A 24,635-nucleotide genomic window follows, 5' to 3' on the forward strand; every position below is an offset into this window, starting at 1 on the left:
TTTGGACCTACAATACAAGTTCATTTATTCCAATTATCACTAGATAGGACAAAAGTTACACACAACATGTCATACAAAAAGGAACTGAAACACCTGTATGCTGCATTGAGTGGTTTTCATACTCAAATCTCATTTCTACAAATTACAAAGTTGTAAGAGGATAGTAAGCTTAAAAAGTCAGCCTTCCACAGTTCAAGAACAAAAAGGCAGTAGCCAAAAATTCACAGGTTAGAAAGATAAGAGCAATGATCTGACACCAGCAGAGCTCTCTAGCACATGTCCAGGTTTCTGGATTCCTGCAACAAACTTTGTCTGTAACCACTGTTATGAAAAGATGCTGTAGCACCTGTCCTTTCCCCAGTACTAAATAGTTCTAATGTGGCTTATTCAGGACGTTTGGGGTTTTTTTCCTCCTATATATGGATATATTTTACACACGTTTTGTACATAACTGAAATGTATTATCAGAAAACCCATTTACAATCAGTGCAGCTCCAAACCTGTCTCAGTGTTGCTTAAGATCCTGTGTAGAGCACTCCAAATTCAAGTATAGAACTTGCAGTTATCCTCACCAGAAGTTTCTCCTTCTTTACAGTCAATGAGAAGAACCACACACTTGTAGAAACTCCTCTAATTAATTGCCATTAACTCTTCCACCATTGCCCTTCACTGATCAGGCAGGGAGCCTAAGCGACCTAAATCAGATGTAAACACGCAATCATCTTATTTTAGTGATATGTCACTGCTATATCTTTTTTCATTTATCTTTATTAATTTCCTTCTATTAGTATGCTCAAGATTACAATAAACATACATTTTATCAATGTAACACTTCCCGCTGTAATGCTTGTGCATTGCTATTCATAAATAATACACAAACCATTAAAAAGCTCTCTATAAAAATACATTATTTTGTGGTATGTCTGCTTGTACCAAAACAAGAATAAAATATAGACAACTCTATTGACAAGTGCAAGTGTTGCATATACCACTGATGCAAAACAGACAATACCTAACGCTGAGCCATTACAGCATTTCCTTACATGGAACAGAATCAAAACTAAAGAGGGAAAATTACTTCATCCAGTGAACAAAGTTTGTGGGTTTTTTGTTTGTTTTTAAAATAAATATTCAGTATGTAGGCTTTGAAAAGATTAAGCTATATGTATCAAGTCTTTTTCATTAAAAGCTACAGATTATTGAACAAAACTGAACCCAGAAAAACTGCCAAGAAACAAACTTGCTATATAATACAGCATGCAGGTGTTTGTGTTTATAAATTATATATACATAAAAATAGGACTAAAAGGATGAAATTGTTTTCCATTACAGAAAGGAAGAGAGCAGTCCAGCATTATCATTTAGTTACTACATACAACTGCTTTAGCTCCTGCAGGCCCAGCTCATGCTTTTGTTCCTTGTCCTGCAGGAGTTAAAACCAAACCTGCCTACTTCTGTACCACCAGGATAAAACAAGGAAAGGCTTTGTTTCTTGAAAACTCCACTTTTTAAAATATAACCTATGCCTATAGGATTGTATGTTTTTCACACACATCTTGCAACATCTGCTGTATCATTTTAGCATTTGTTCAATTTAGGAGCTCTCATTTTAGAAATTATCTAAAGAGAGTTGAGTCTTTTAGAAAATAGAACCAGGCAAAGCCTAGCATATAATAAAGCACATCTCGTTTAGTTGTTCCAGACAGACTTCTTCAACCATCAAGACCTTAACTTTCCTCAGTTATAAAGTAGATCTAACACTGATCAGCCTGATTTCAAGAGTCTGAAGTAACTGTAATCTGCAGGTGCTTGCTCTTTCTGGAGGGAGACCGTGAAACACCAGGAGAAACTGGATGGGATTTGAAAGAGTTGTGTAGTGGCCTCGGTTTACGTACTTGTATGCCAGATAGCCTCAAATCCTTTTAACTTTAGTGTCCCAGAGGACACCACAACTGTGGGATGCCAGGAGTTGTTTCCTCCATAGTTCATTCACTCTACCTCAAGACATAGAAGAGAAAGGCAGAAATTGCTTTAGGAACTAAAGTTTAACCCACCCAGATGTGTCAGAGTAAGTCATCAGCCTAGGAATGGAAAAGCAGCATTACTTTTCCCTTTGTCATGCTGTCTAATCTTTTATTTTTGATAATCCTCAAGTAACATTTTCCCCCAAACAGCATAGCAATATATTTTGCTATTTATGGCTGAGTGGCAACAAATTGAACTGCAATGGGAAAGCAAAGTATTTACACAATAAACCCATAAATCATTTTGTAATCATCAACATGCATTTCTGCTGCCAATTAGAAACCTAATTCACTGGAACTGGTTACTCACTACATTATACAAAGGTTAAAAAAAAGTTATTTGTGCTTCACATTCTGATAACTGGGATATGATAGTAGTGGTCATCCTCAGTCAGGAGAGAAATCTCATTCCATTCCCTTCGGTATTCATTTGGACAGTTTACTTGAAATTTTTCAGTATTAAATCTATGCAGTCTGTAAACTTTGATCTTTACTTCAAGCAGGTATCCAAGAAGAAACAGTTCAACCTAAAAATGAAAGAGGTTATAAGAGACTTATTTCTAGTCTTAGAAAACAAAAATGAAGACAAGGATAAGACAAGTCACTTATCTTACCTCAAAACAGTAGACGAAGAATTGCAAAGGCTTTTTTGTAAGAAAGTAAGGAAATTAAGAGTTTCAGGATATTCTCAATGTCCTAATCATCTTTCTGCCGCTCTTTTTCATATTGAGGCTATTCTGGGTAATACTTGCAGCTTTGGAAACATCCCTCTTTTACTTGACACGACACAATCTGCTCCCAAACTCAGCTCACACACTATTGCACTAAGGTGCAATAAGGAACTAATGTTTAATAGATTGATACCTTGAAAAATGGGAAGCCTGCCACCTTCTGATCACTTGCTACAATGGGGATACAATAGTAAAAGGAAGCGCTTCATGCATTTTAAACTTGAGAACTGGTTCTTCATTAAGATGTCTTGCAAAGGATTGTTTAAACTGGAAAAATGCTTTGGAAAAGTAACTCATATCCTTGAGCATAGCCAGACACGGATCAAAACAAAGGTGAGTACATCCTCTAATGATTGACTTTGTAACTGAAATAGATTATGAAAAATGATTTCACCCATTGGAAAGACTACGTCTATTGATACCTCACAGTGTTTACTTCCAGCCCAGCAAGAGAACTGTCCACACTTTTGTTCAGCTATTTTTTTTTTCCTGGAAGTCTTCACTTCCGTACATCTCAAAAAAAAAAAAAATGGGCCGAGTATCACAAATGATATACAGTACATTTCCCCAGTCACATCAGAGATGGGATTACTTCTGTGATTTAGTTTTTCATTTGTGTCATTACCTGGTCTAGGCAACCGGAGTCACCTATAGCATTCAGATGATTCATCATGAAACTCAAAGGGTCAGATGAAGTATCCCGAGCAAAGAGGAGGCGAAAAAGGTAGGGTACAGGTTCACCCCTGTTCTTTATCTGCTCGTAGGCTTCAACAACTTCGTAAAGCATGATAAATTTTATAGCCTCATATAGCTTGTGTTCCTTGCTCTCGTCAGAGAAGAGTGCGTTACACATGTTTCTTCTTTCTTCGTGATCTTTAGTACCACTTATTTCAGCCCACTAGAAAGCACATAGAAGAATGCTAGTCAGCTTACTAAGAATTTAGATGAATAACCAACTCATTAAGAATTCTACCTAATATGAAAGACATCAAAATAGAAGCAGTTGCCACTCCATACTGTTGTACTGTTCCTGTGGCCAAATGTAACTGCAGATTAGCCAGTGGTTTTGACTGATTTGCAGTAAAATGTGAAATCCTAGGCACTTTGTTTTCCATTTATCTACCTGAATTTATTTGCTACAGACTGCTCAAGGTACCTGAACACTTATGATAGGCTATGAGAAAGCAAATCCAATTCCTCTATACAAAAGCCACCCACCATTATAACAGAAAATCCAGCTATGACTGACAGTAAAATGTGCAACCACCAAAAGCATCTCAAAGTCATAGGAAATCAGCATAGGTGCATCAAGTATACACTACACTATAAGCAAAGGTTAGATTAAGTGATGACTCCTGACTTGTTTTTAACTTACAGCATCCAAAATTCAGTAATTTTCCTCAAACGAACCCTTTCTGTTAGAAGTTAGGCTTGCTTAAATTCTTTAAATGCTAAGCCTAATACAGAAGTAGATCAGTTAAAGGGAACTTACAGAAATTGGACATGATATTATGAACTGTATGTATTTGTATGTCTTTAGTGTGTTCTGATTATGAGGTCAAACTAAGTTTGTTAGCCAAGAATGGACAAGACAAAGACACGCAGGACAACAGCAAGCAGAAATTTGTTGTTCTGCTCAGCTTACAATTGAAGCTCCTCAGCTCTGTGTTGCTCTAGAGAGGTTGAAAGCTGGTGCACATACTAAGCAAATGAGTCAGCCAGGAGATGAACAACACTGGATTAGATATCAAATGAGAAAGATTAAGACATCCAGTCCTGAATACGGTAGATATAAAGTCATCTGAAAGCAAGAGATTCTTCAGGACCACAATAAGAGATGATGCTCAGTGACTAAGATTCAACTCAGTTGCAGTTAATTCTGTGATTGTATTTATGTGCTGAAACTGCTAAACACCAAGAACTGTAACTCAAAAAGTCTGATTTACTTCACTAATTGAGAAACAGATGCTGGAATCTCCTCACGCATCCTGAAGACCATTCTTACAGATGAAAAACAAAACCAAGTGGATAAAACATTACTAATTACCCCTCTGCTAGAGGACTTCTACCAGTGTGAAAAGTCTAGAGTACAAACTGCTGACTGACCTATCCAACCTAGGCCCAAAGACATCTGCAGGAAAGAGCCATGAGGATGGAACTGGGTAAGGCAGCAGAGCTGGCTGCCTCCTGCTTAGCAAACTGGCAGGCAATTCTCTGCACCTTGCTCACTTTAGGTAAGTCAGGCATGAGGAGGCTCAGTCTCATGAGTCTGTGGTATGTAACAAGCTCTTGCAAAAGCGTGCTAGTGTATAGCTAACATTCTTCAAAAGCCTCAAAATACTAGTGCCTGCTTTCCTTTCATCTTCAAGTCATAGTTATAGTAGAATTGCATCTATAAGCTTTAGGCACTAAAAAGCATTTACTGAATTTGGCTATTCAAGTTTCAAGAAAGTACATAAAGTTTCTCACTGTACTTGCAGAGCAATGAGGTAAGCAGTTAAATACAACAGAAACCCAATTCCCTGTGCTGACTCTTTTTACACTACCAAAAGCATTCATGAAAACAGGCATAAGTTCACCTCACTGGCCAAACGACATTTTTTTAACAACTGAATAAAACTAGAAATTAGACCTCATAGAATCACAGAACCACAGAATTGCTCGGGTTGGAAAAGAACCTTCAAGATCATCAAGTCCATACCCTAACTCATGTTCAGTAACAGCATAATGCGTAAAGAGGCTGCTCTGAAACAATCAGTCAACTGTATGGATTTGCTTACCATGCTGACTTGAAACTTCTTTCTGTACAAACATCCAGTTTGAATACATCATCCTAAGGGACTAGTATCAAGTTATAAGGAAAAGAAGATTAAAAAACAAAAACCAAACAACCCAATGCTGACAAATACAGAGCAAGTAGGATAAAATGATATTTGCACAACAGAAGCAATAGGGATGCTGGGGATAGCTTGTGGCAAACAGAATGGAAGCAGTTCCAAGCTCACACAATGACATACTAGCAGACATCCTAGAGGAGCTCAAGCAAAAATGCAAGTTCCTGCCAGTCTGAATTTTCATCTCTTTTTCAAGAGACTTTGATGCTACTAAACTCCCAGAGTGTTTAGATGCATAAATAAAATTAAACTCCTGGCTGGGAATACAAGCAATCTGGTTTTGCTGAACAGACAGGGCACTGAGGCTATCAGATCTTTGCATTCAAGCATTTCAGCTTACAGAGAAATTATTAAAAAAAATTGACAAAACATTAAATGGAGAAGGGAACACAGGAAAGACAACAGAAGAAAATGAACCATTTGTTAGTTCCCTCCAGTTCTGGGAGGGCATATAGGAGGATCTCATATAGCATGTAGTTATTTTCATTGAAGTGATGAGATATTGTGGAAGGTACCTGATGGTGATGGCAGATAACCATGCACTAACAGCTGTGGGGAGGGGGACCTCCATAACTTGCAGGGAGATGGAGTACTTAACCTAGAACACCAAAACCTGAACTCCTCTGCAGAAGTGACAGCTTGCCCAGCAACTGAGCTCTCTGAATCCAGGAGGCAGTCAGACTGCCATAGAAATATGTAACAAGAGGATGATCCCTAATTCAGTCTCAACTCACTTAGAAGTGCTTTTATGTCACCCAACCACCTTCTGAATACTCACATTTGTCTTTAATGTTTCCATACATTTGCGTAATTTTCCAAAGGCATTAGGACCTGTGTAACTTTCTGGCCCAAAACTGTATTGCTGAATCCAGTTGCAACCTTGGGAATACAGAAGCTTTTCAGGAAGCTGGAAGGAAAGAAAGTCAATTAAGGAGAAATCATAACCATAACAAGAAGTAGACTATAAAATTATATAAACCTGCCTACCAAGATTGTTAACGCATTTTAATTTATGATGTGATTCTATCTTCTGGTTGTATAGATCAAACACAAATAAAAATAGGCTTCAGAACACATCAAATATTAAAAGGAAACTCAATTTGGCTGCCAAGTCCTTAAGAAACTTTTTAACTAGTGCCAGCCAGAAAAGAAGAAAACATGTTCTCAGCAAAATACACAACCCATACTCTGGAAAAGCTGGATGTATCCAAACTCAGTCAGGCTTCTAGAATTCCAGGCACCTTCCAGCTGGCAGATGTGCCCCCACAGGCAGCAGTTACAGATCCCCACCTCCTTGCTGCTGTCTCTTGACAGAGCTCCAGGGACTTAGGGCAGAACTCACTCTGCTCCAGCAACATGCTGAGGACACTTGCTTGATGCTTTCTTCAGCTATGATCTCAAACAAGCCACTGGATTTTGCATGGATGTGAATGAGGAGGAGTCAAACATCCTTTTGGGTTAAGGGACCAACATATAACAGAGTGGCAGCAATGTTTATCCTGCTGCTTTTTTTTTTTTTCCTTTAAGCCTAATTAAATGTTCATTTAATTATATTTGGATCAGTGACACTTTTTCAGTGAAGCACAGTTCCAACAGTTTTTAAAAAGTTCTCTTTAAATTCTGATAACAATTTTCCTCTACTCCCACTCATACAATATCACTTCTCTTGCTTAACAAAGACAGCTGTCTGTTCTGTGAATTCCTTCTGCAGTGCAAGGGCACCTGGATCACATCCATTTAGGAACTGAATTTTACCTTTAGTATGTCTCTCTCCCTCATCCACGATGGAAAAGGAATGCCTTGGCTGAATATCTGAAAAAGCACAGCTCTTAGGACGCAATAGTTGTCCTTCCTGACTTCTCGCAGATATTTGATATGATAGTTCTGAAATAATTCACTGTATGCCTAAAAAAGAGCAAATAGAAATTTAGCAATAAACAGTTAAAAACTTAGATCAAACTTGTATTAAACTGGAGTCTAACTCCAACTACTCATAGCAGAGAACTAGGGAAAAGAGGGAGTATATTTATAAGCTTTATATATACAAAAGTGATTTAACATCATAGTTTTTGTAAACAAAATTGGTACTGCTCCTTAAGAAAGACTCTGTGCTCTTTCTAAACTTGGCTACTTGCTCCAGACTTTGCACTGTTGCTATCATAAACATTACAGGATCAACCAAATCAGAAAAGATCAGTAAGAAATTTGCCATAGCAGCTTTAACCCTCGTCACTTCACAAGTTACACCAGTGCATGGAATGGAGCAGCAAGAGAGCAGGAAAAACATCTGGAAAAAACTCCTTTTAGCAAAAACATCATCTTACACCTGAATCTACTATGCAACAATGACCTAAGAGTAAGGAAGAGTGGGGACAACTGCAGCCAATACCTTCTTGGCTGTGTAGTTTCCCTGACTCTTCCTTTGCATCACTGTGGTAACTGTAAGCCTACTGTATTCTTTCTGCTGTTTTGAGGAGTTCAGGAGGCTCAAAGAAGGATCAGATGAATGCCAGGGCCAGCACAAGACATGTCCTGGGAACATGTGCCAGGAGCAGATGAGAGCAGGGAGTCAAGGCCTCTTCTTTCAGGATGACCAGATGTATCAGCAAACCAACAGAACACATAAGAACCAACAAAGTGAGGAAAGTGGAGCAAAGGACTTCCTGTTTGGTGACAGCAAGCAGATGAGGCTGGTTTAGGTTTTCGTGACACCTCATTCTAAAATGTCTTCCTTACTGTGATAACCTCAGTCCATTATAACTATCTATTCACTAGACTCCCTTGAGCCTCCTTTTCAGCTCTGATCATCTAACACACTGGAGGACCTTCTGAAAGACCCACTGCTTGATACCTATTTGCAAATCTACTAGAGGTTATGCTATCTTTAGTTAGTTACTTGTTCCTCCAGATCAGCTTCAGCCTTGCTATGTGTTCCGAGCACTTCTGGCATTGTTGTTTTTCTGCATTTAATCTGGAAAAGTTGGCTCCTTTCTCCATTTACCTTTTGGACATGGCTCCAGGTTTTTGAAAGAGCTCTTCTTTTTTTCAAATAACTCCTTTATGGAGCTTTTTATCCCTACCAGATTTCTTCTACACTTCAAGTCCTTACTACACATTTGCTCTGTGACTCCACTGCCATGACCTAAAACAATATGCCAAATACACTAACCATAAATACTTAGTTTCTTAGCAGCCTTTTAGGTTCTTTTTAACAGACTTCCTCATTTTTATGCACTTTCCCTTTCTGAAGGTGCATGCAATTGTAATGATTCTTTTGATTTGTTGGTCTTGTAAGAATGTTGAATACAAGTACACACTGTCTCCTGCTCTACAGAAATGAAATTAGAAAACAGTATTTTGAGGCAGATCCTGTACACTACTCAGGACCAAGGTAAGGGTTACTTCCTTTCTTGAAGGTTTCCTGAAAAACTTCCACAGAACAGCTGATGACAGCATCTTGAATTTCATCCCCATAGCTGCTGTCCAATGCAGATAGTCAGTCAATCTCTCTCATTACTACTGCCCTCCCTGCCCTCCTTCCTTCCCTCCCTCCCTCTCTCTCAGCATTACATGTTCAATGTTCCCATCATTCTTAGATAATCAGAAATACAGACTGGTGTTGTATTTGTCCCATGCTACTCTTAAATTTCACAGCAGGATACTAGGATGTAAAGTCACAGTTGATTAACTGGATTTGATGCTAAACCTTAACAGATACTACTACTGTAGCACCAGGATAGCTACTTTAGCTAGAAATTGTATGGGAAAAGTAGAGATCCAGCCCGTGGTTTCTGAGACTCCCTTGGTGACTAACACTTCACATAGTTGAAACAGAGAGCTATAAAAAGAGATATTTGCTTTTCTTCATCACTTGAGGCCCAACCCCACCACAAGAATAACGACCAGCATCTGTCAGGCCCTTCAGAGCACTATGCCATATCTGCCAAGCCCTCTGCTGCACTGCCTCTCTCAAGAGGCACAACTGCTAACAGCCCTCTGCACATGCAATAACTTAGGTATTTGTGAGAACTTGCAGCTGCCCTTTCTGCCTGTTAGGGGTATAAGCACAAGCACACAACATACACAACTGAAAAACACATAAGTAGACAGAAGGCAGCTATCTAACATTACTGAACCGTGAACTAAATAAATCCCCAGCTCAGGAGTTCAGCCATCGAGGACTGAAAGCCTGATAGACATATGATTATTAAGATGATTGCAGCTGGCAGCTTAAAAATACAAGAAACATTGCCTAAAACCAGGCTATTTGGGCTGCAGCACTCAGGATATTTTCCCAGTGTTGTAATGAAAGTCATCCAGAGCACTCAGAACTACTGCCTGGGTGGCTTGAACTATGGGGAAGAACTTAGAAAAGATGCAAGACTAAAATCTGATCTAGATTGCAACTGCAGTCTTTATGCATGGTAATGCTGTCCATTTCTCATTTAAGCAGCTGGTGCAGCAAGCTCTGGGAGCTGTAGCAGCTGCTTGCACTGGAACTGCTCTTCTCAGGTAGTTCTCCCCCATCCTCATGCAGAGATTAACTCTTACCTCCTTCATGTGTTTGGCCTGCTTTGTTTCTTCTCTCCATTTTCTTGCACTATAAGCAAGAAGATCAACTTCTTCCAACACGCTGTGATTCTCTAAATCAAGATTAATTTGCAAATTAGTTACCTTCCACTGTTCTGCATTTAAAGGGCAGGGTGGGGATTAATGAACACAGAATGACAGCAAAAGATTACTTATGAGTTTTCTTTGAAGGTAGCTGCTCCACCTGAAATTCAAATGATAAAACAGGTGTCAAAGAGGAGTTATCAAAGGAAAATATTTACCAAAATAAGCAACAGCATAGAAAATTAAAAGTCTGCAAACTACCATGTGAATTGAAACCTACCGTTTCAATAGCTGTGCTAAAAAGCTGTACAGCCTTCTGCAATACCAAAAGACAGCAACGAGGAAAGACATGCTTAGCATTAGCTGTAGTTTCACTTTTTGCCACACGAGACACAAGGACTGCTTGGTAGCTCTTGTCCAGGACTGCACCTCATGACTTCCTGAAATAGTGAAAAAAAGAATCTTTTCACTCTTTTGCAATATTTACTTTTTTTTTTTTTTCCAATCATCCAAGTGCAATGCCACTGCAATTAAACACACAACATGAAATGCAAAAGGAGCACTATACTTAGTGACTCACTTCATTGTTCAACTGTCTGAGCTTTTGGCTGTATTTCATTTATGTTTCCAAGCTTTTTGTCCACACAATGAAGGCTACATATAGTCAGAATACAGTGGAGGTCTTCACAAGACGACTAATATCAAAGCAACTGTCCAGTGACAACAAGAAGAATTGCTTCAGGATATGCTGGTCCATAGACCCATACAGTCATTACTTTGCCATTAAATCAAGGTTTTACAGACAAGAAATTGTTGGGAGTTGTAGTCTGCAAATGCACTATATAAGGCAATAGATCACAGCTAACTATACACCATGTACATGCTACAGGAAATAAAGGAATGTTCCTGCTCAACTTGGACAAGTTTAGGGTCAATGTGAGACTCAGGAGAAATCTGCTCCTCAGAGATTTAGTAGAAAGCTCAGGAGATGATCAACGAAGGGACTGTGCTCTCACTGTTCTTCACAGACATAAGCCAGGACAAGCTTGCTTTGTTCTCCTGGTACTACTGGGAAGGTTAGAGATGGGTTTGTTAGTCTCCTACTAATCAGAAAATCTAGAATTGAGAGGCGTACAGAGGCTGAAGAGCTGATGACTGCGGTGTTTGCTCCCTAAGTGAGAAATGTATCCTCTGACTGAAATTTCAGAATGTGAAATTCCCGGAGTTTACAACCAACAGCTGCTCTATTAACTTCTTAATTGACTTACTACAAAATTTTTAAAATAACTTCATTTTTTTAAAAGGCATCTCCAGAGAAGGATAAAAAGATCCCTCCCTAGAGAGTCCATGACGGCAGTAATTCATTCAGCATAGATTTATGCCAGTTGAACTTTTGCCCCTTCTGGCTCTAAAGGTTTTCCATGCCCTGTCAACAGCTATCCCGGCAGAGCTGCACATGGATTCAAACCTTGGTAACGAGATAAACAGCCACGCATGCATTTTTATGAGCATTGCTGCATACATACAAAGCACTGCTGATATTTAGTCTTTCTTGATATTCAGTTGTTTGAAGAAGTTTTATTACAGGATGTCCTACGTAAGCTGTCTGGAAGCAAGACCCATAACTGGTCTCTCCCACGAGCAAGAGACAAGTTAATGGCTGTAAATGTAAGAGAGTTAATAAACTTTGAAGAGGTAATCGGAGGAGTTTGGGCGTACTAGTTCCTCTTACACAAAATCTGTGCTGCTGTGAATGCCTTTCATGCAAGACAGACCAGTTACCTTCTGCACTCACTATTGTACAAAACCAGTGATTACTGGTTTGGCCAGCAACCCTGCCTGTGGCAGGGAGACTTGAACTTGATGATCCTTGAGGTCCCTTCCAATTCAAGCCATACTATGATAATTCAAACAGAATTTGTTAACAGCTGTTTAAACACAAGGTACCTAAAGAAAGACACAACCTTCAATTCCATTACTTAAATGATCACACAGTTCTTTTTTTGAATAAACTAAAAAAAAGTGAGAACTAGTCTGTCTGTTCAACTGACATGTCGTTTTATCGGGTACCAAGAGATGGATGTGAACAGCTGGACAGTACTCAACATTTCTTCCTTAACTTCTTTTACAGGCAGAAATCTGAGAGAATTGCATTAGCATGAGCTCTTCTGTTAAATCAAAGAATCTCTTGTAAAACTTTTTGATGGCACTAATCCTGCAAAGAGAACATACTGAAGTCCAAGAAAATCCATTTCAATGCTCAGGGTAAGCAGGAACATGAGCAACTATTCTCCAAGGAGTGCTGGGAAGCACTGGCTTACCCATTTCAATAAAAAAAAAAATGAATTCATATCAGAAAACAAGCAGTAATTAAATACTGTTCACACATTTTTATGTTATTTGTGGATTTATAAGTTGAAATTTCCCTAACATAAAACCTAATAAGAGATGGGAAACCCTGCAGACATGTGATTTTGACTATCTTCACTACACTTTTATTACAGCATACTCTGGACTCCATAAACTTCCCCTCCTGTCAAGGGAAAGCTGCTGTACAAACAGCACTTTGTGATCCAGATACTACTTTCAGTGCTTATGTCACTCTTAAAAATGTAATTACATTTTTTTTATTCAAGTAAGTGACATTTAGAAGTGGCAGCTGGATCACAAAGTACTGCTGATAAAAATACATCATGAACAAAATATGAATCAAAGAAGAAAGCAGTTTTAAATAGGTCTTTCCTCCCCCTATCTGCCCCCTCCAAAATTCTTCAGAAAATGGAGAGCAATTAAATAATAACACACTGGTGGGGGAAGAGTAAAATAATCCCACAGACTTTTCAACTCAATTAATTCCCTCCTCTTCCCTCTAGAGGCAGATACAGAGCTGCTGCCCTGCAACCTGACATCTTTTTGATGAGTGACTGCCACATCATCAACCTCCTGCTAGTGCCCAAACCTTGAGGTTTCACCCTGCCAAAGACAGCAGGAGGGGGACTCTGAAGAAAAAGACTCCCACAAAAAGTGACGAATAACAGACGTCTGCAACATATGCTTTTTTCACAAGTAACTCTCCTAGCTCAAGAAAAGTCACTAAAAAAAAAAGAAAAAGCCCCATATCTGACCCTCTTGTAAGTTTTTTTGAAGGCTGCCATCTTGAAAACGTGTGTCTGGTGAAACACAAGATGCGTGGGATCAGCCTGGGGACCAGTACACACTACCTTATGCTGTGCTGGAGCACATTCCAGTGTGCCCATGCCTGATGGCACCAGTCAGCTTTTTACTCCTCCCTCTGTAACAAGGCCATCAGAAAGGTAACGGAACATCTTACAAAATTAAAAGCTGACTGCAAGATTTCTTTTAAGAACGTTCCTCTTCACAATCCTACTTCAAATTTGGTGTTGAAAGGAGGACTTAGTATGAAACTTGGCTATTTTGTACCAACAACTATCACACAACACTGTGCCTAGTTCCTAAAAAGCAGATATATTCTTCTCCAAAGAGCGGAACAGAATGGGTCCCCTAGATCTAACCCTCCTTCTCACTCCTCTCTTGAATACAGTCTCTAGGAAGAGAGACTGAGAATTCCTGACCTTAATAAACGCGTAACTCACATACCTTGTATATCAGACCATTTTCCAACTCTCTTGAATCTCCATCTGAGGAACTTCAACTGAGTACCTCAACTAACCCAAGCAAATCTTGGCACCAGGAGGCCTGAGTCTGTCTTGGCATTCTTTGTGTCTTGTCTGTCTTTACTGCATGTAACATTTTTCCAAATTATGCAGAATAAGTTCCAGAGTATGTTATAAAATTGGCTAACTCCGTCTTGTAAGAGGAAATGATCAAACTTACCCTTTTAAAATGGGTATCTGTTCTAAGTGATGCACAGATGTGTATATACGCATCAAAATAGGCAAAAAGCTATTACTTATACAGACTGAATAGCTACAGTAGACTCCATCCTGTCACCTCTTATAAAGAGAAATATGCATTTTAAGTAGTGCCAAGTCATTACACACTTCCTTTGATTTCCCAGAGTTTAATATCAGCACCAGAGGAAAAAAAAAAAAAAAAAAAAAAGAACCTATCAAAACCAGAAGTGATTGAGCACAGGGTACTGAATCAATCACTGCTTCCCATATAACTGTTTCACTAAGAAACTCTACCAAGCAAAGCAAAGTCAACTTGTTGAGCAACTTTCTCCACCTGTTCCGACATAACAACTACAGGTGAGGATTTCTTATTGGTATAAGTAGGTTGTTAGAGGTAACAAGGTAATAGAGATCATATCCAAACACTAGTGGATTGCTTTCAGTTAGTTCAGTTCAGCTAGTTCCTGAGATCATGAAACAAAATCAAATTATGACCTTTCCCTGCAGTGCTAATGATCTGGAAGTACTTGAAGGCCTCATACCCAGAGAGTGGTGGTCAATGGCTCAATGTCCAGATAGAGACTGGTGAGTAATGGGACTGAAGCTCTTGAACATCTTCATCAATAAAATCAGCAGTGGAATCAAGTGCACTGTCAGCAAATTTGCAGATGACGCCAAGCTGTGCGGTGTGCTCAACATGCCGTTGGGATGGGATGCTGTTCACAGAGACCTAGACAGGCTCATGCACTGGACCCATGTGAAATTCATGAGGTTCAACAAATCAGGTGCAGGGTTTTACATCTGGGTCACGACAACCTCCACTCACAGTACAAGCTGGGGGATGTAAGGATGGAACACAGTCCTGGCAAAAAGGACGTGTGGTACTTGTGGATGGGAAGCTGGACATGAGCCAACAATGTGCCCTTGCAGCCCAGAAAGCTGACCATATCTTGGGCTGCATCAAAAGATGCATGACCAGCACGATGAGAGAGGTGACCCTGCCCCTTTGCTCTGCTCAGACCTCACCTGGAGCACTCCATCCAGATGTAGAGTTCTTAGGAGTACAGGAGAAACATGGACCCATCAGAGCACATCCAGAGAAGGGCCAAAAAATGATCCAAGGGATGCAACATCTCTACTATGAGGACAGGTGAGAGAGTTGCGGCTGTTCAGCCTGGAGAAAAGAAGGTTCCAGGGAGACCATAAAGTGACCTTTCATTATCTAAAGAGGAGCTGTAATAAATAAGGCAACAGACTCTTTAGCAGGATCTGCTGTAACAGGACAAGGAGAAATCATTTCCATACTAAAAGAGGGGGAAATTTAGATTGGATATAAAGAAGTTTTTTATGATGAGGGTGGTAAGGCACTGGAACAGGCTGCTTAGTGAGATGCTGGAAGCCCCATCCCTGGAGACGCTCAAGGTCAGGTTGGGTGGGGCTCTGAGCAACCTGATCCAGCTGTATGTGCCCTGTTCATTGCAGGAAGTTTGACTAGATGACATTTAAAAGTTCCTTCCAACTTGAATGATTCTATGAAAAGTGAGCCATTTACAGGCAAAGACGGTAACTGTCAGTGACAATTTACCAAAAGCTCAACCATGCCTACTGATGAGAGCTCAACTTCAACCTAATAACAAAAAAAATCCCAGCTCCAAACTGTTACTAGAATCATGCAGTTACCTAGAAAATGGAATTTTTCATGTGGCACAGAGATCCATCACTGGTAAGAAAGCCTTTATGTACCCAGCTGGTCTGCACAGAAGTCACAAGTAACTCTCAGCCCGACTAAATCCATTATTTTGAGGAAGCCCACTCCAAACGTTCCTTTTCTGCCTTCTGCCACACCGCATGTTGAGTCATTCCTAAAGCCACTCAGGTTTGTTTCTTTAGCTTGCAGACACAACTCTTCAACATGCCCTTTATAATTTTTTTTTTTTTTTTTGTGCTCAATCCAAACTGACAGAGTAAATACTTTCCTCCTGAACATCTTCTTTTGCTTATGTTTCACTAAGAGGCCAGAGTGATATTAATACTTTGGGTTGACAGTTTAGATAACTAAAGCTTCAAGCAGGGAAAAAAACATTCAAGTTTCTTCTTTGCAGTAAGGTGTTCTGTTCTTTTCCTTGTTAAAATCCTGTTTGCAAGACAGTATGTAGAATCACAGAATGTCTTGGATTGGAAGAGATCTTAAAGCCTGCCAGCTCCAAATCTCTGTCATGGACAGAGCTGCCACCAACCTGGGGTGGCTCAGGCTGCCAGGGCCCCATCCAGCCTGGCCTTGAGTGCCTCCAGGGATGGGGCACCACAGCTTCTATGGGCAGCTGCGCCAGTGCCTCATGTCCTCTGAGTAAAGAAATTCTTCCTAACATCTAACCTAAATCTCCCCTCTTTAAGTTTAAAGCCATTCCTCCTTATCCTATAAAGTCGGTCCCTTTCCTGTTTGTAAGCTCCCTTCAAGTACTGGAAGGACGCAATGAAGTCTTCCCCCCAGAGCATTCTCTTCTCCAAGCTGAACAAGCCCATATCCCTTTCTTCACAGGAGAGGTTCTCCAGTCCTTATGAGCTGTACCTACAAGCCCATCCCTCCCTACACTCACTAGGGCCCAGCCATCTGCACTTCTCTACAGATGGCTGTACTGCAGGCACTCTCTTCTGGTGTCTGTCCTGGTCTAGCAGGCTGTAGTGATGGTTGTGCACAGAATAGCGCTTGGATGTCCCTGGTGGCCTTCTGTGGTTCATTCCCAAACAGCAACGGGAGGCCCCATAGGGTCCTTTGCCAAAAGGCTGCAGCTCAGGGGAGAAGGCAGACAAATGTTTGTCCACCTGGCAGGCACTCACTGCAGAATAGCATTTAAACTTCCACTTGTCAATAAGCAGTTATCCCAAGTGACAGCCAAGGAAAACAGCAGCATCAAGTAACTCGTGACAAACAAACAAAAAAAATCAATTTGTCAGAGCACACTTATTGTCTGAGCATTATCAGTGACAGCTGTTCAGTCTTACTGGCAGTGCATACATCTAGCATCAGGGTCTCACTAAGACCCCACTTCCAAAACCTCCCCCGTCAATTAGGCTGCATGCATGCAGATCATCATTCCCACCGCCATTTGTCACAGAAGACCTTGCTGCTGTACCCCCATGACTCCAATTTTACATCTGCCTGCACACCACAGCCTCTGAAAGTTCAACAGAGCCTGCAGGTCATGCAGCACCACACAGAACTGTGTATTTTTTCACAAAGATACAAAGCAACATCTCCTGGCAGTGCATCAGATAACAACATCTGTGCTTTCCACCTAGGAATGTGCAGATCTTAATTCCACTGTGTAACTTGTCTGCCTGGGATGATGACTGCTTGTCTCCTTTCCTCTTTCCAAGAAGGATCAGAAACAGAAGGCAAAATATCAGCCATCACTTTTAATATAAGTGACAGGAATTGCTCTTACATCCCGTTCCCCCTCCTCTCCATGTCCAACCTGATGGAAGTCACACCCCCAGCTTCATTCTGGACAGCTAATGCCATCACTTGGAAGTAGATGGGGTTTTAAACTCTGCTCTCTCTTCATCTTTGAAGGGCACCAGTTTCAAGCTGACATTTTAGTTAGCTTACACATATAGCCATCCTCTGCCAACATTCTGAAGTGCAATAACATGCATTTCTGTCCTAAAACCTTAAGTAAGGTTTCAAGGTAAAACTTTTCAAGGTAAAACTATCTGCATGAACATCACTTACACATTAGTTACCTGAGAAAGGTTTGGGCATTCAGTAACTTTGGAACATGACAGCATCATTTTTAGAAGATCCACAATGGCACAAAATTCTCTATTTTTAAAATCTTCAGCTCGTGGCAAGCGTGGCACAGCTAAAATTCAAGCACAGGAAGTGACACAAAGTGAAACCAGAACTGAAGAGCATGCAGGAGCTCAGCAGGCTGCTCCAGCAGGCACACATATTGCTCAGTGCTCTGCTCAAAACAAAGCTGGGAGAAACATGCAGGACAGCTGTGTCACATGGACCTGAAGCAGGTACCAAAGTCTGCAGGATGACAGATTGTGACAGACTCTGCTGAGGCAGCTTAGTCTCAGCTCACAGTGATGAAAACCATGCTGGCATCTCCCCTGCAGCAGCCAACCCAGCACTTTGCCCCAGTGCTATGGCACTGGGTGATGGTCAAAGCCCCACATACATGACAATGTCAAGACGATACTTCCTGGATTTTTAGTCCTCCACATTAATGCAACACAGCTGAACTAAGACAACACAATTGTCCTGGTCAGCCCACGGCCTTCTCACCTGACAAATGGTCACTGAAAGCAATCTTTGGGCATCACAGGTTGCCTTGAATCATATCCATTTGCATGGGCATGTGGTGCAAGCAGCACCTGTCCTTGCTGGTGACATGGAGAAAGGAGCTAGGGGCACACCTCCTGACTTTCTCAGGAGCTTTCAGCTCTGGTCCCTGAGGCTGCCAAAAGTGGATGGTATTGGTCCTCAGCATCAAAAAATGGGGAAGAAACTACAAAGTCAGAGTAAGGCTACAAAAAAACTAGAAGTTGCTGACACAAATTTTTCAGGAAATTCATGAAGTGACCTGCTGTAGCTCTGGAGTATCTGACAGCATGTTTGCCTCCACTGGAGCCTTCTCAAGAAACAGACAGGAACACCTCTATCTCCACTTCTTGTCACTCTGGGGTACAAGTTTGATTTCATACAGGTTCAGATGACAGATAACCCAACCACATGTTACACTGTTAATTGGAAAAAAAACAAAACACACAACAACCTCTTCATCATACCAAATCTTGTAATAACTAACTAAACCACCTAGCACCTTGGTACTGGTGCTAGGCCCAGGAGTTGGATGTACTGTCAGAAACTCCCTCAAAGCAGAGAACAGATCCATAAGCGACTCAGGATCAGATGTTGGACAGCAACTCTTGACTTCAGAATACGACTCATTTAGAATGTCTGAATAAAGACAAGATTATAATAGATAAGGCCCACTAGTAATTTTTAAAGAACAATTTCCTAGCCTAAACCAAAAGGAAATTAAGAAGCTCCTTAAGGTGAGCTTTATGTAATTCTATAATCACTCTCACAAATTTACTGTGTACTGACAGCAGCATAACTGTACAACCTTTGGACACCTGCGCACTGGTTAGTCACTCATATTTTCAAAACATCTGAATGACAGCCACGCTCACCCCCCCTCATGTCATTCAATGGCACTATGACACCCACAGCTCATTTGTGTGGGGGCAGGAGATACGGGAGAGAAGCGTTTCTGAAACCTCAAACTCATTTGCCTGGGTAATCATGTAAGGTCAATTGCTTTCAGACATGAAGCTCATGGAAAATTGCAGGCCTTACTGAAAAACCTGTCCATATTTGTTGTCGTAGTCTTGAGAGATAAGACATGCAGATTTAACCTGGAAACTGTATCTAAGAAACAAGGTGGACAGAACATCGTGATGATGCTGAGTGGGAAAGCCATATCATTCATCGAGGAACCTGGTCCAAAATGCTAAACAAAATGAAAAACAAACAAACAAAAACAACTTCTATCCCTATGGCAAAAAGAAACTTGGAACTATGAAAATGAAGTATTTTTTTCAGCAGCCCAAATCTGAAAAGCACCACTAAAAAGCATTTTACTGCTGCTTTTGTCCTTGAAAATCATATCTAATACCCTTCACCTTTTACGTGACCCTTATACAATACTGCCAGTATACCATATAAATAGGCACAACTGCAGCTTTTCCTCATGGTATCTCTTTCAATTCTTAAATAATTTATTTACCCAGCAGTAACAACATACAAGGAACAAGCTTCAGTGATTATAAAACAATTTTCTGAGATTAAAATCCCAAATGGATCATTTATTTCTTCCTACGTCCTACACGTTTTAACTCCTTGTTTTAGCACTTGCAGACACTGGAGCAGGTCAAACAAGTGGGAGTAACTGCAATTTCACATATTATCAAAGAGCACCACATAGCCTTAAAATACACTTACTAAATAGAATCTGATTTCTGTTCTTTCTCCAGCAAATGGTGGTATAAGCTGAATTAAGTTGGTGCAGCTCCTTCAAAGAGCAGACAATTGGTTCTTATGAAAAGCAGTGCAAAACGAGAGAGCTGGACCAGCAATCACCAAAGCAGAAAGTGCATGCAGCCTGAAGTGCATGGCTGGAAGGCAAACAGGCAGGGCACGGCATCCTCACATAATAAGACCCACTTGGCAGTGACTTCAGAGACACATGGTACTAAGGACTATAGGCAGCTGGGGAGTGGTTCAGAAAGGACGCGTGGTCATCCTCCTGAGCCTTCCCAAACCACATGCTCATTTCTGAACTCCTCTACTCAAGACCCTCACCTTTCCAGTGGTACGGAAGCCAGCCTGCAACATTTAAATTCAGATTCAACATGGTGAAAACTAAACAAAGAGCAAAAGCCCAAACACACATCCAACATGAAATAGCACATGGTGCTTTAAAACCAAGACGAACCATGTATGTTAAGGTCTGATCACACAGAGCATTCAGAACACCCAAGTTCTCAAGGAAAAAACAAGAAACTAAACTCCAACATATAAAACCCTATCAGGAAGAGCTGTCACACAGCCTCTCCTCCAACAAAGCCCGACGGCAGTGCGCAGCCCTCCAGCCCAGCCCCAGGCAGGTGCTCTTCACCTTACACAGCAGCGTTAGCCTTCCTCGGTTCACGGTGCCGCCCCCCTGGGGAACTCGCGGAGCACTTTTCGGATATTCCCATTTTTGAAAAACAGCCTCAAAGAATTCAGATGGAAAATAAAACAATGAAAAAAAAAAAAAAAAAGGAGAAGCAGCGAATAAAAACTCCATACACATGCCCCCACCTCAAAGCGCTCGGCCAGCCCCCCCGCAGCCCCTTCCGCCCCGACCTCACCGCGCCCGCTGGAGGCCGGCTGGAAGCACCGATGGGCTCCGGCACCGCCCCGTGCGGCCGAGGGGCGGGCAACGCCGCGGGGCCGCCTTCGCCGAAAGGCGCGGTGCAGGTGGGTGGCGGCTTTTACCCGGCAACCCTGCTGTGAGGGGCGGGCGGCGCCCTGCCCGGTGCTGCGTCTTGTGGCAGCGGTTGTATCGGTGGAGAGTAGAGTCAGCGGCGTCTGTCTGAAGCTGAGCCCTGGAATGTAAACGCGACTTTAAGAGTCGGATTTTGTGCTTTTTTTTTTTTTTTTTTTGGTCATCATTAAAATTTCATTTCCTTGCTGTTTCATTCATTAACAAAATGAAGTGCTTTTGTCCAGAAGGAAGTTTTCTCTTGCCAGATACCGATCCTTGAAGCAATCCTTTAGCTGTAATCTGTCCCTGTTTGAATAAAACGATGTAATTTATATTCTGGTTACACATTAAGGAACACTTTTCCTTCATGTCCCGAGGGACTCTGTGGGAAAAACAGAAGGGAATTTTAATGGCCTGAACAAGTGACGCAGGCTTAAATCTTTCACAGAGTTATAAGCAGTTTGCACCAGCACAGGGCTAGGACAAACTTGCAGGGCTTTTTTTTTAAATTTTCTTGGAAGAGTGGAAGATCTTAAAATGTTTGGAGATAAACCTTTTAAATACTACTGTGCCCAGAACTAAGTTGGGAGGCCACAGAAAGCTATGAGCAGATTTACCTAGGGAAGTACATGTTTAAAGAACAGCTAGGAACAGCAAGGTTAAAAGCTTGACTTAATCTAGCTACATGTGTCCCTGTTCATTGCAGGGGAGCTGGACTAGATGGCCTTTACAGGTTCCTTCCAGCTCAAATGATTCTACAAAGGCCTGAAGCTGTCACTTGTGCAGCACTCTGTGTTGCTCCTCAGAAAAATTCATCTTGGAGGAAAAAAAAAAAAAAAAGGGATGTCACCACTGGGCACCATTATGCTGAGGTCAGTTAGTCCATGCTCCAGTTTGCCTCCAAGGCGAAGTGTAACATGCTGCTGGAAAGGAGACACACAGCAGGAAGCGGTGTTGCCTGCACTGCTCTGGGCTCAGAGTGTCAGGGCTCTGCTCCTGGACCTGTCCCACCTGCAGCAGCCACAGTCTTCGCTTTCCTGCCAGCTCCAGACACTTCCTCCTCGGCTCAGACAAAACAGTGTCAATGTTGCTTCATGCTCCAGCCAAGCCTACATTTGCCTCTTTCCACGCGCTCTAGATTGTGTTAATATCTTGAGATTTAATAGATGGCTTCCGTGTGCAGCCCACCGTGAAAGTTAGTGTTTATCTGTCTGCTGACTCACTGGGGAAGAGAGGTGAAACACACATAGTACAAAAGCTGCACATCAAGCCCCATGCAATGAATCCCTCTGAACTGGCTCTCTGCTCTCCTCTCAGGGCATTCACTCACTACATGAGTGCAACCCAGAAAATATGCCTCTCTCTGGTGCTACAAAGGTTCTGAAAGCTTGTCCACGTGAGAACTTTCCCAAAATGCCTTGGAAAACCATGCCAGTAGCTGGAGAAGGTCCAAGTTTGAGTGAGTGCTTAAAGTGTTCCTTGCAGAAGCAGTGCGTTGTATCAGGCCTGTGTCTGTGGGGACAAGGGAAATCTCCAGGAGCTCAAATCAGAGCAGCCTATGTCTGATTCTCTTCGTCCAGACTTTCTGCTTGTGGCACTTTGCTGTGTGCCAATAGCAAGCCTCCACTATTACAGGATATTTAAGATATTTCCTGCTTTTAGGGAGCACTGTAAGCTTTCCTGTAGCACAAACCACACCTCCTCTGTTTCTCTGGGTGATAGCCTCTCCAAGCTGCAGGCCTGACCTGGGACAACCTCACTCTGCTTGTACTCACACAAGACTGCAGAGCAATCACAACAAAAGCTTACACTGAAAGCTATACTATGCAAATACGAAGATATTTTGTTTATCTCTGCTTAAACTAGTAAATCATCAGCAGAAGAAACTAAACATTCTTGCTCCCATCTGCAGGTGAGTGACAGGAGCACAAAGAACCTTAATAATTCAAAAGGAGTGCTAAAAATATTTGCTGAGACAAAGGCAAACATATCCAGCTCAGTAAAAGTGGGTAACTCAACAGGAGGCTGACGAGAGCTTCAGCCTTCAGGTTTTCAAGTCCATTATTAACAGAAACAATTTCCTCATTTATTATAACTTGCTAATACTGCTCAGGTCGTGTATAGTCTGGCACAAAGGTAAAAGCATTGCCCATGCAGCTATGATCTCCACAAGAGCGTCCTGTGGCTGAACACCAGTCTGGGGGGATGCCGTAACTTAGAGCACAGTTCCAGGAACTTACCAGCACTTCTCTTTGAGTGGTTAATTCTGCTTCTCTTTTCTTGCTCAGTGAACTGGTCTCCACTTTTACTCGAATTCCTGTCATGTCGCCTCTGCATCTCCTCTCCAGTGTCTTCTCAGCTGGATCTATCTCCGCTGGCTTCTTGTACTGGGGACAGAAAACGAGTCCTCACAGACTGAGTTTGTCTTTACAAATCAACAAACTGTGAAAGGATCTGACTTCCCGTTTCATTTCCGTTCAAGTTTTCAAAGTCACACATGCTGTGTCTGCTTCTCTATATCCAAGCCACATAACTGAGCATAACTCAGCTATTTATAAATGTCACGTTGTTACCTCACTGCATGCCTTCCAAGTTGTTCCAGTGCTGGAGATGGCAGGGTCATTTTCAGGCTGTGATGTACCTGAGTGATCTGTATCTTAGTAGTGCTCAGAGTTTGTCTCGGAGCTGCCTCTTCTTTTTAAGTCCTGTGTCATGTTTGATTACTAAAGATTTAACATGTAGTCGATGTACTTCTGTAGAAACATAGTGATTGTGGAGGTGTGGTCCACATGAGCATCCTTTCTCTGTTAAAATATGGACAATGGATAAAAGCAAAATTTACGCAGATATAATTAATCACTTCATGGATACAGTTGATAGGGTTTTTGTTTGTTTGTTTGTTTGTTTGTTTTACAAGAGTCATCTGAGACAGTCTTTCCTATTCCCTCCTCACCTGAGGTTAATTGAGGCCAGTGGTTTCCCAACAGTCTGACTGCTAATTCTTTCTTAATTACACCGGAGGAAAATATATCATGGTGCCACAGCCTACAAGTTCACTGAATTCAGTCTCCTGCTCTGAAAATACCCCAAGTTCCTATTTCAGAGATGGAGGCAACTATTTGCCCTGACTATTGACTGTTTTTCCATATTACAGATGGATTAAAAATATTCCTGGAATGCATATTGTTACTGACTTACATTTTCCCTTTCATGGGAATGATGATTTCCCTGTCTACATTTTTTTGTTACATTACTTCTGTTAAATTGATTTTTAAAATTATATTTCTCCATTATCATAATTGGACCAAGAACATTTGCTTAAAATACTAATGGAAATCTGGAACAATAGGATAGGTAAATAACCCTTACTTATATTATATTAATCTGTTTATTGGAACCTCAGGAGCTGACGGTGAAAGCTGCTCTTGACTCCAGCCCAACGTTGGGCCTCTGG

At 41.3% G+C, this 24,635-nt stretch overlaps 1 protein-coding gene across 8 annotated transcripts; it reads right to left on the minus strand.

Annotated features, from left to right (window-relative positions):
• OTULINL (OTU deubiquitinase with linear linkage specificity like) lies at positions 1–23,692 on the minus strand. Of its 8 annotated transcripts, XM_085220437.1 has the most exons (10): positions 21,066–21,091; positions 20,831–20,926; positions 17,883–18,001; positions 10,544–10,703; positions 10,392–10,423; positions 10,201–10,292; positions 7,405–7,554; positions 6,428–6,556; positions 3,381–3,653; positions 1–2,551 (listed from the first exon to the last, which is right to left on the minus strand). In XM_085220437.1, the coding sequence occupies exons 3-10, from the start codon at positions 17,899–17,901 to the stop codon at positions 2,372–2,374; spliced, it is 1,035 nt and encodes a 344-aa protein (XP_085076563.1). In that variant the 5' UTR covers positions 17,902–18,001; positions 20,831–20,926; positions 21,066–21,091; the 3' UTR covers positions 1–2,371. The 8 variants fall into 8 exon arrangements, with proteins under 8 accessions (XP_085076563.1, XP_085076564.1, XP_010706803.1 ...); XM_085220438.1 differs by lacking the exon at positions 17,883–18,001 and having other exon boundaries at positions 21,066–21,117; XM_010708501.4 differs by lacking the exon at positions 21,066–21,091 and having other exon boundaries at positions 20,831–21,053.
• Between the last annotated feature and the right edge of the window lie 943 nt (positions 23,693–24,635).

Source organism: Meleagris gallopavo, chromosome 3 (assembly GCF_905368555.1).
Source record: "Meleagris gallopavo chromosome 3, MGAL_WU_HG_1.1, whole genome shotgun sequence".
Taxonomy (NCBI): Eukaryota; Metazoa; Chordata; class Aves; order Galliformes; family Phasianidae; genus Meleagris; species Meleagris gallopavo.

Coding starts and splice junctions, on each gene's coding strand:
- OTULINL (XM_010708500.4), bottom strand. CDS start 23,518: ATGCAGAGGCGACATGACAGGAATTCGAGTAAAAGTGGAGACCAGTTC. Junction 10,293..10,391: donor CCTTCAAAGAAAACTCATAA/GTAATCTTTTGC, acceptor ATCTTGATTTAG/AGAATCACAGCGTGTTGGAA. Junction 7,555..10,200: donor AGGCCAAACACATGAAGGAG/GTAAGAGTTAAT, acceptor GCTCTTTTTTAG/GCATACAGTGAATTATTTCA.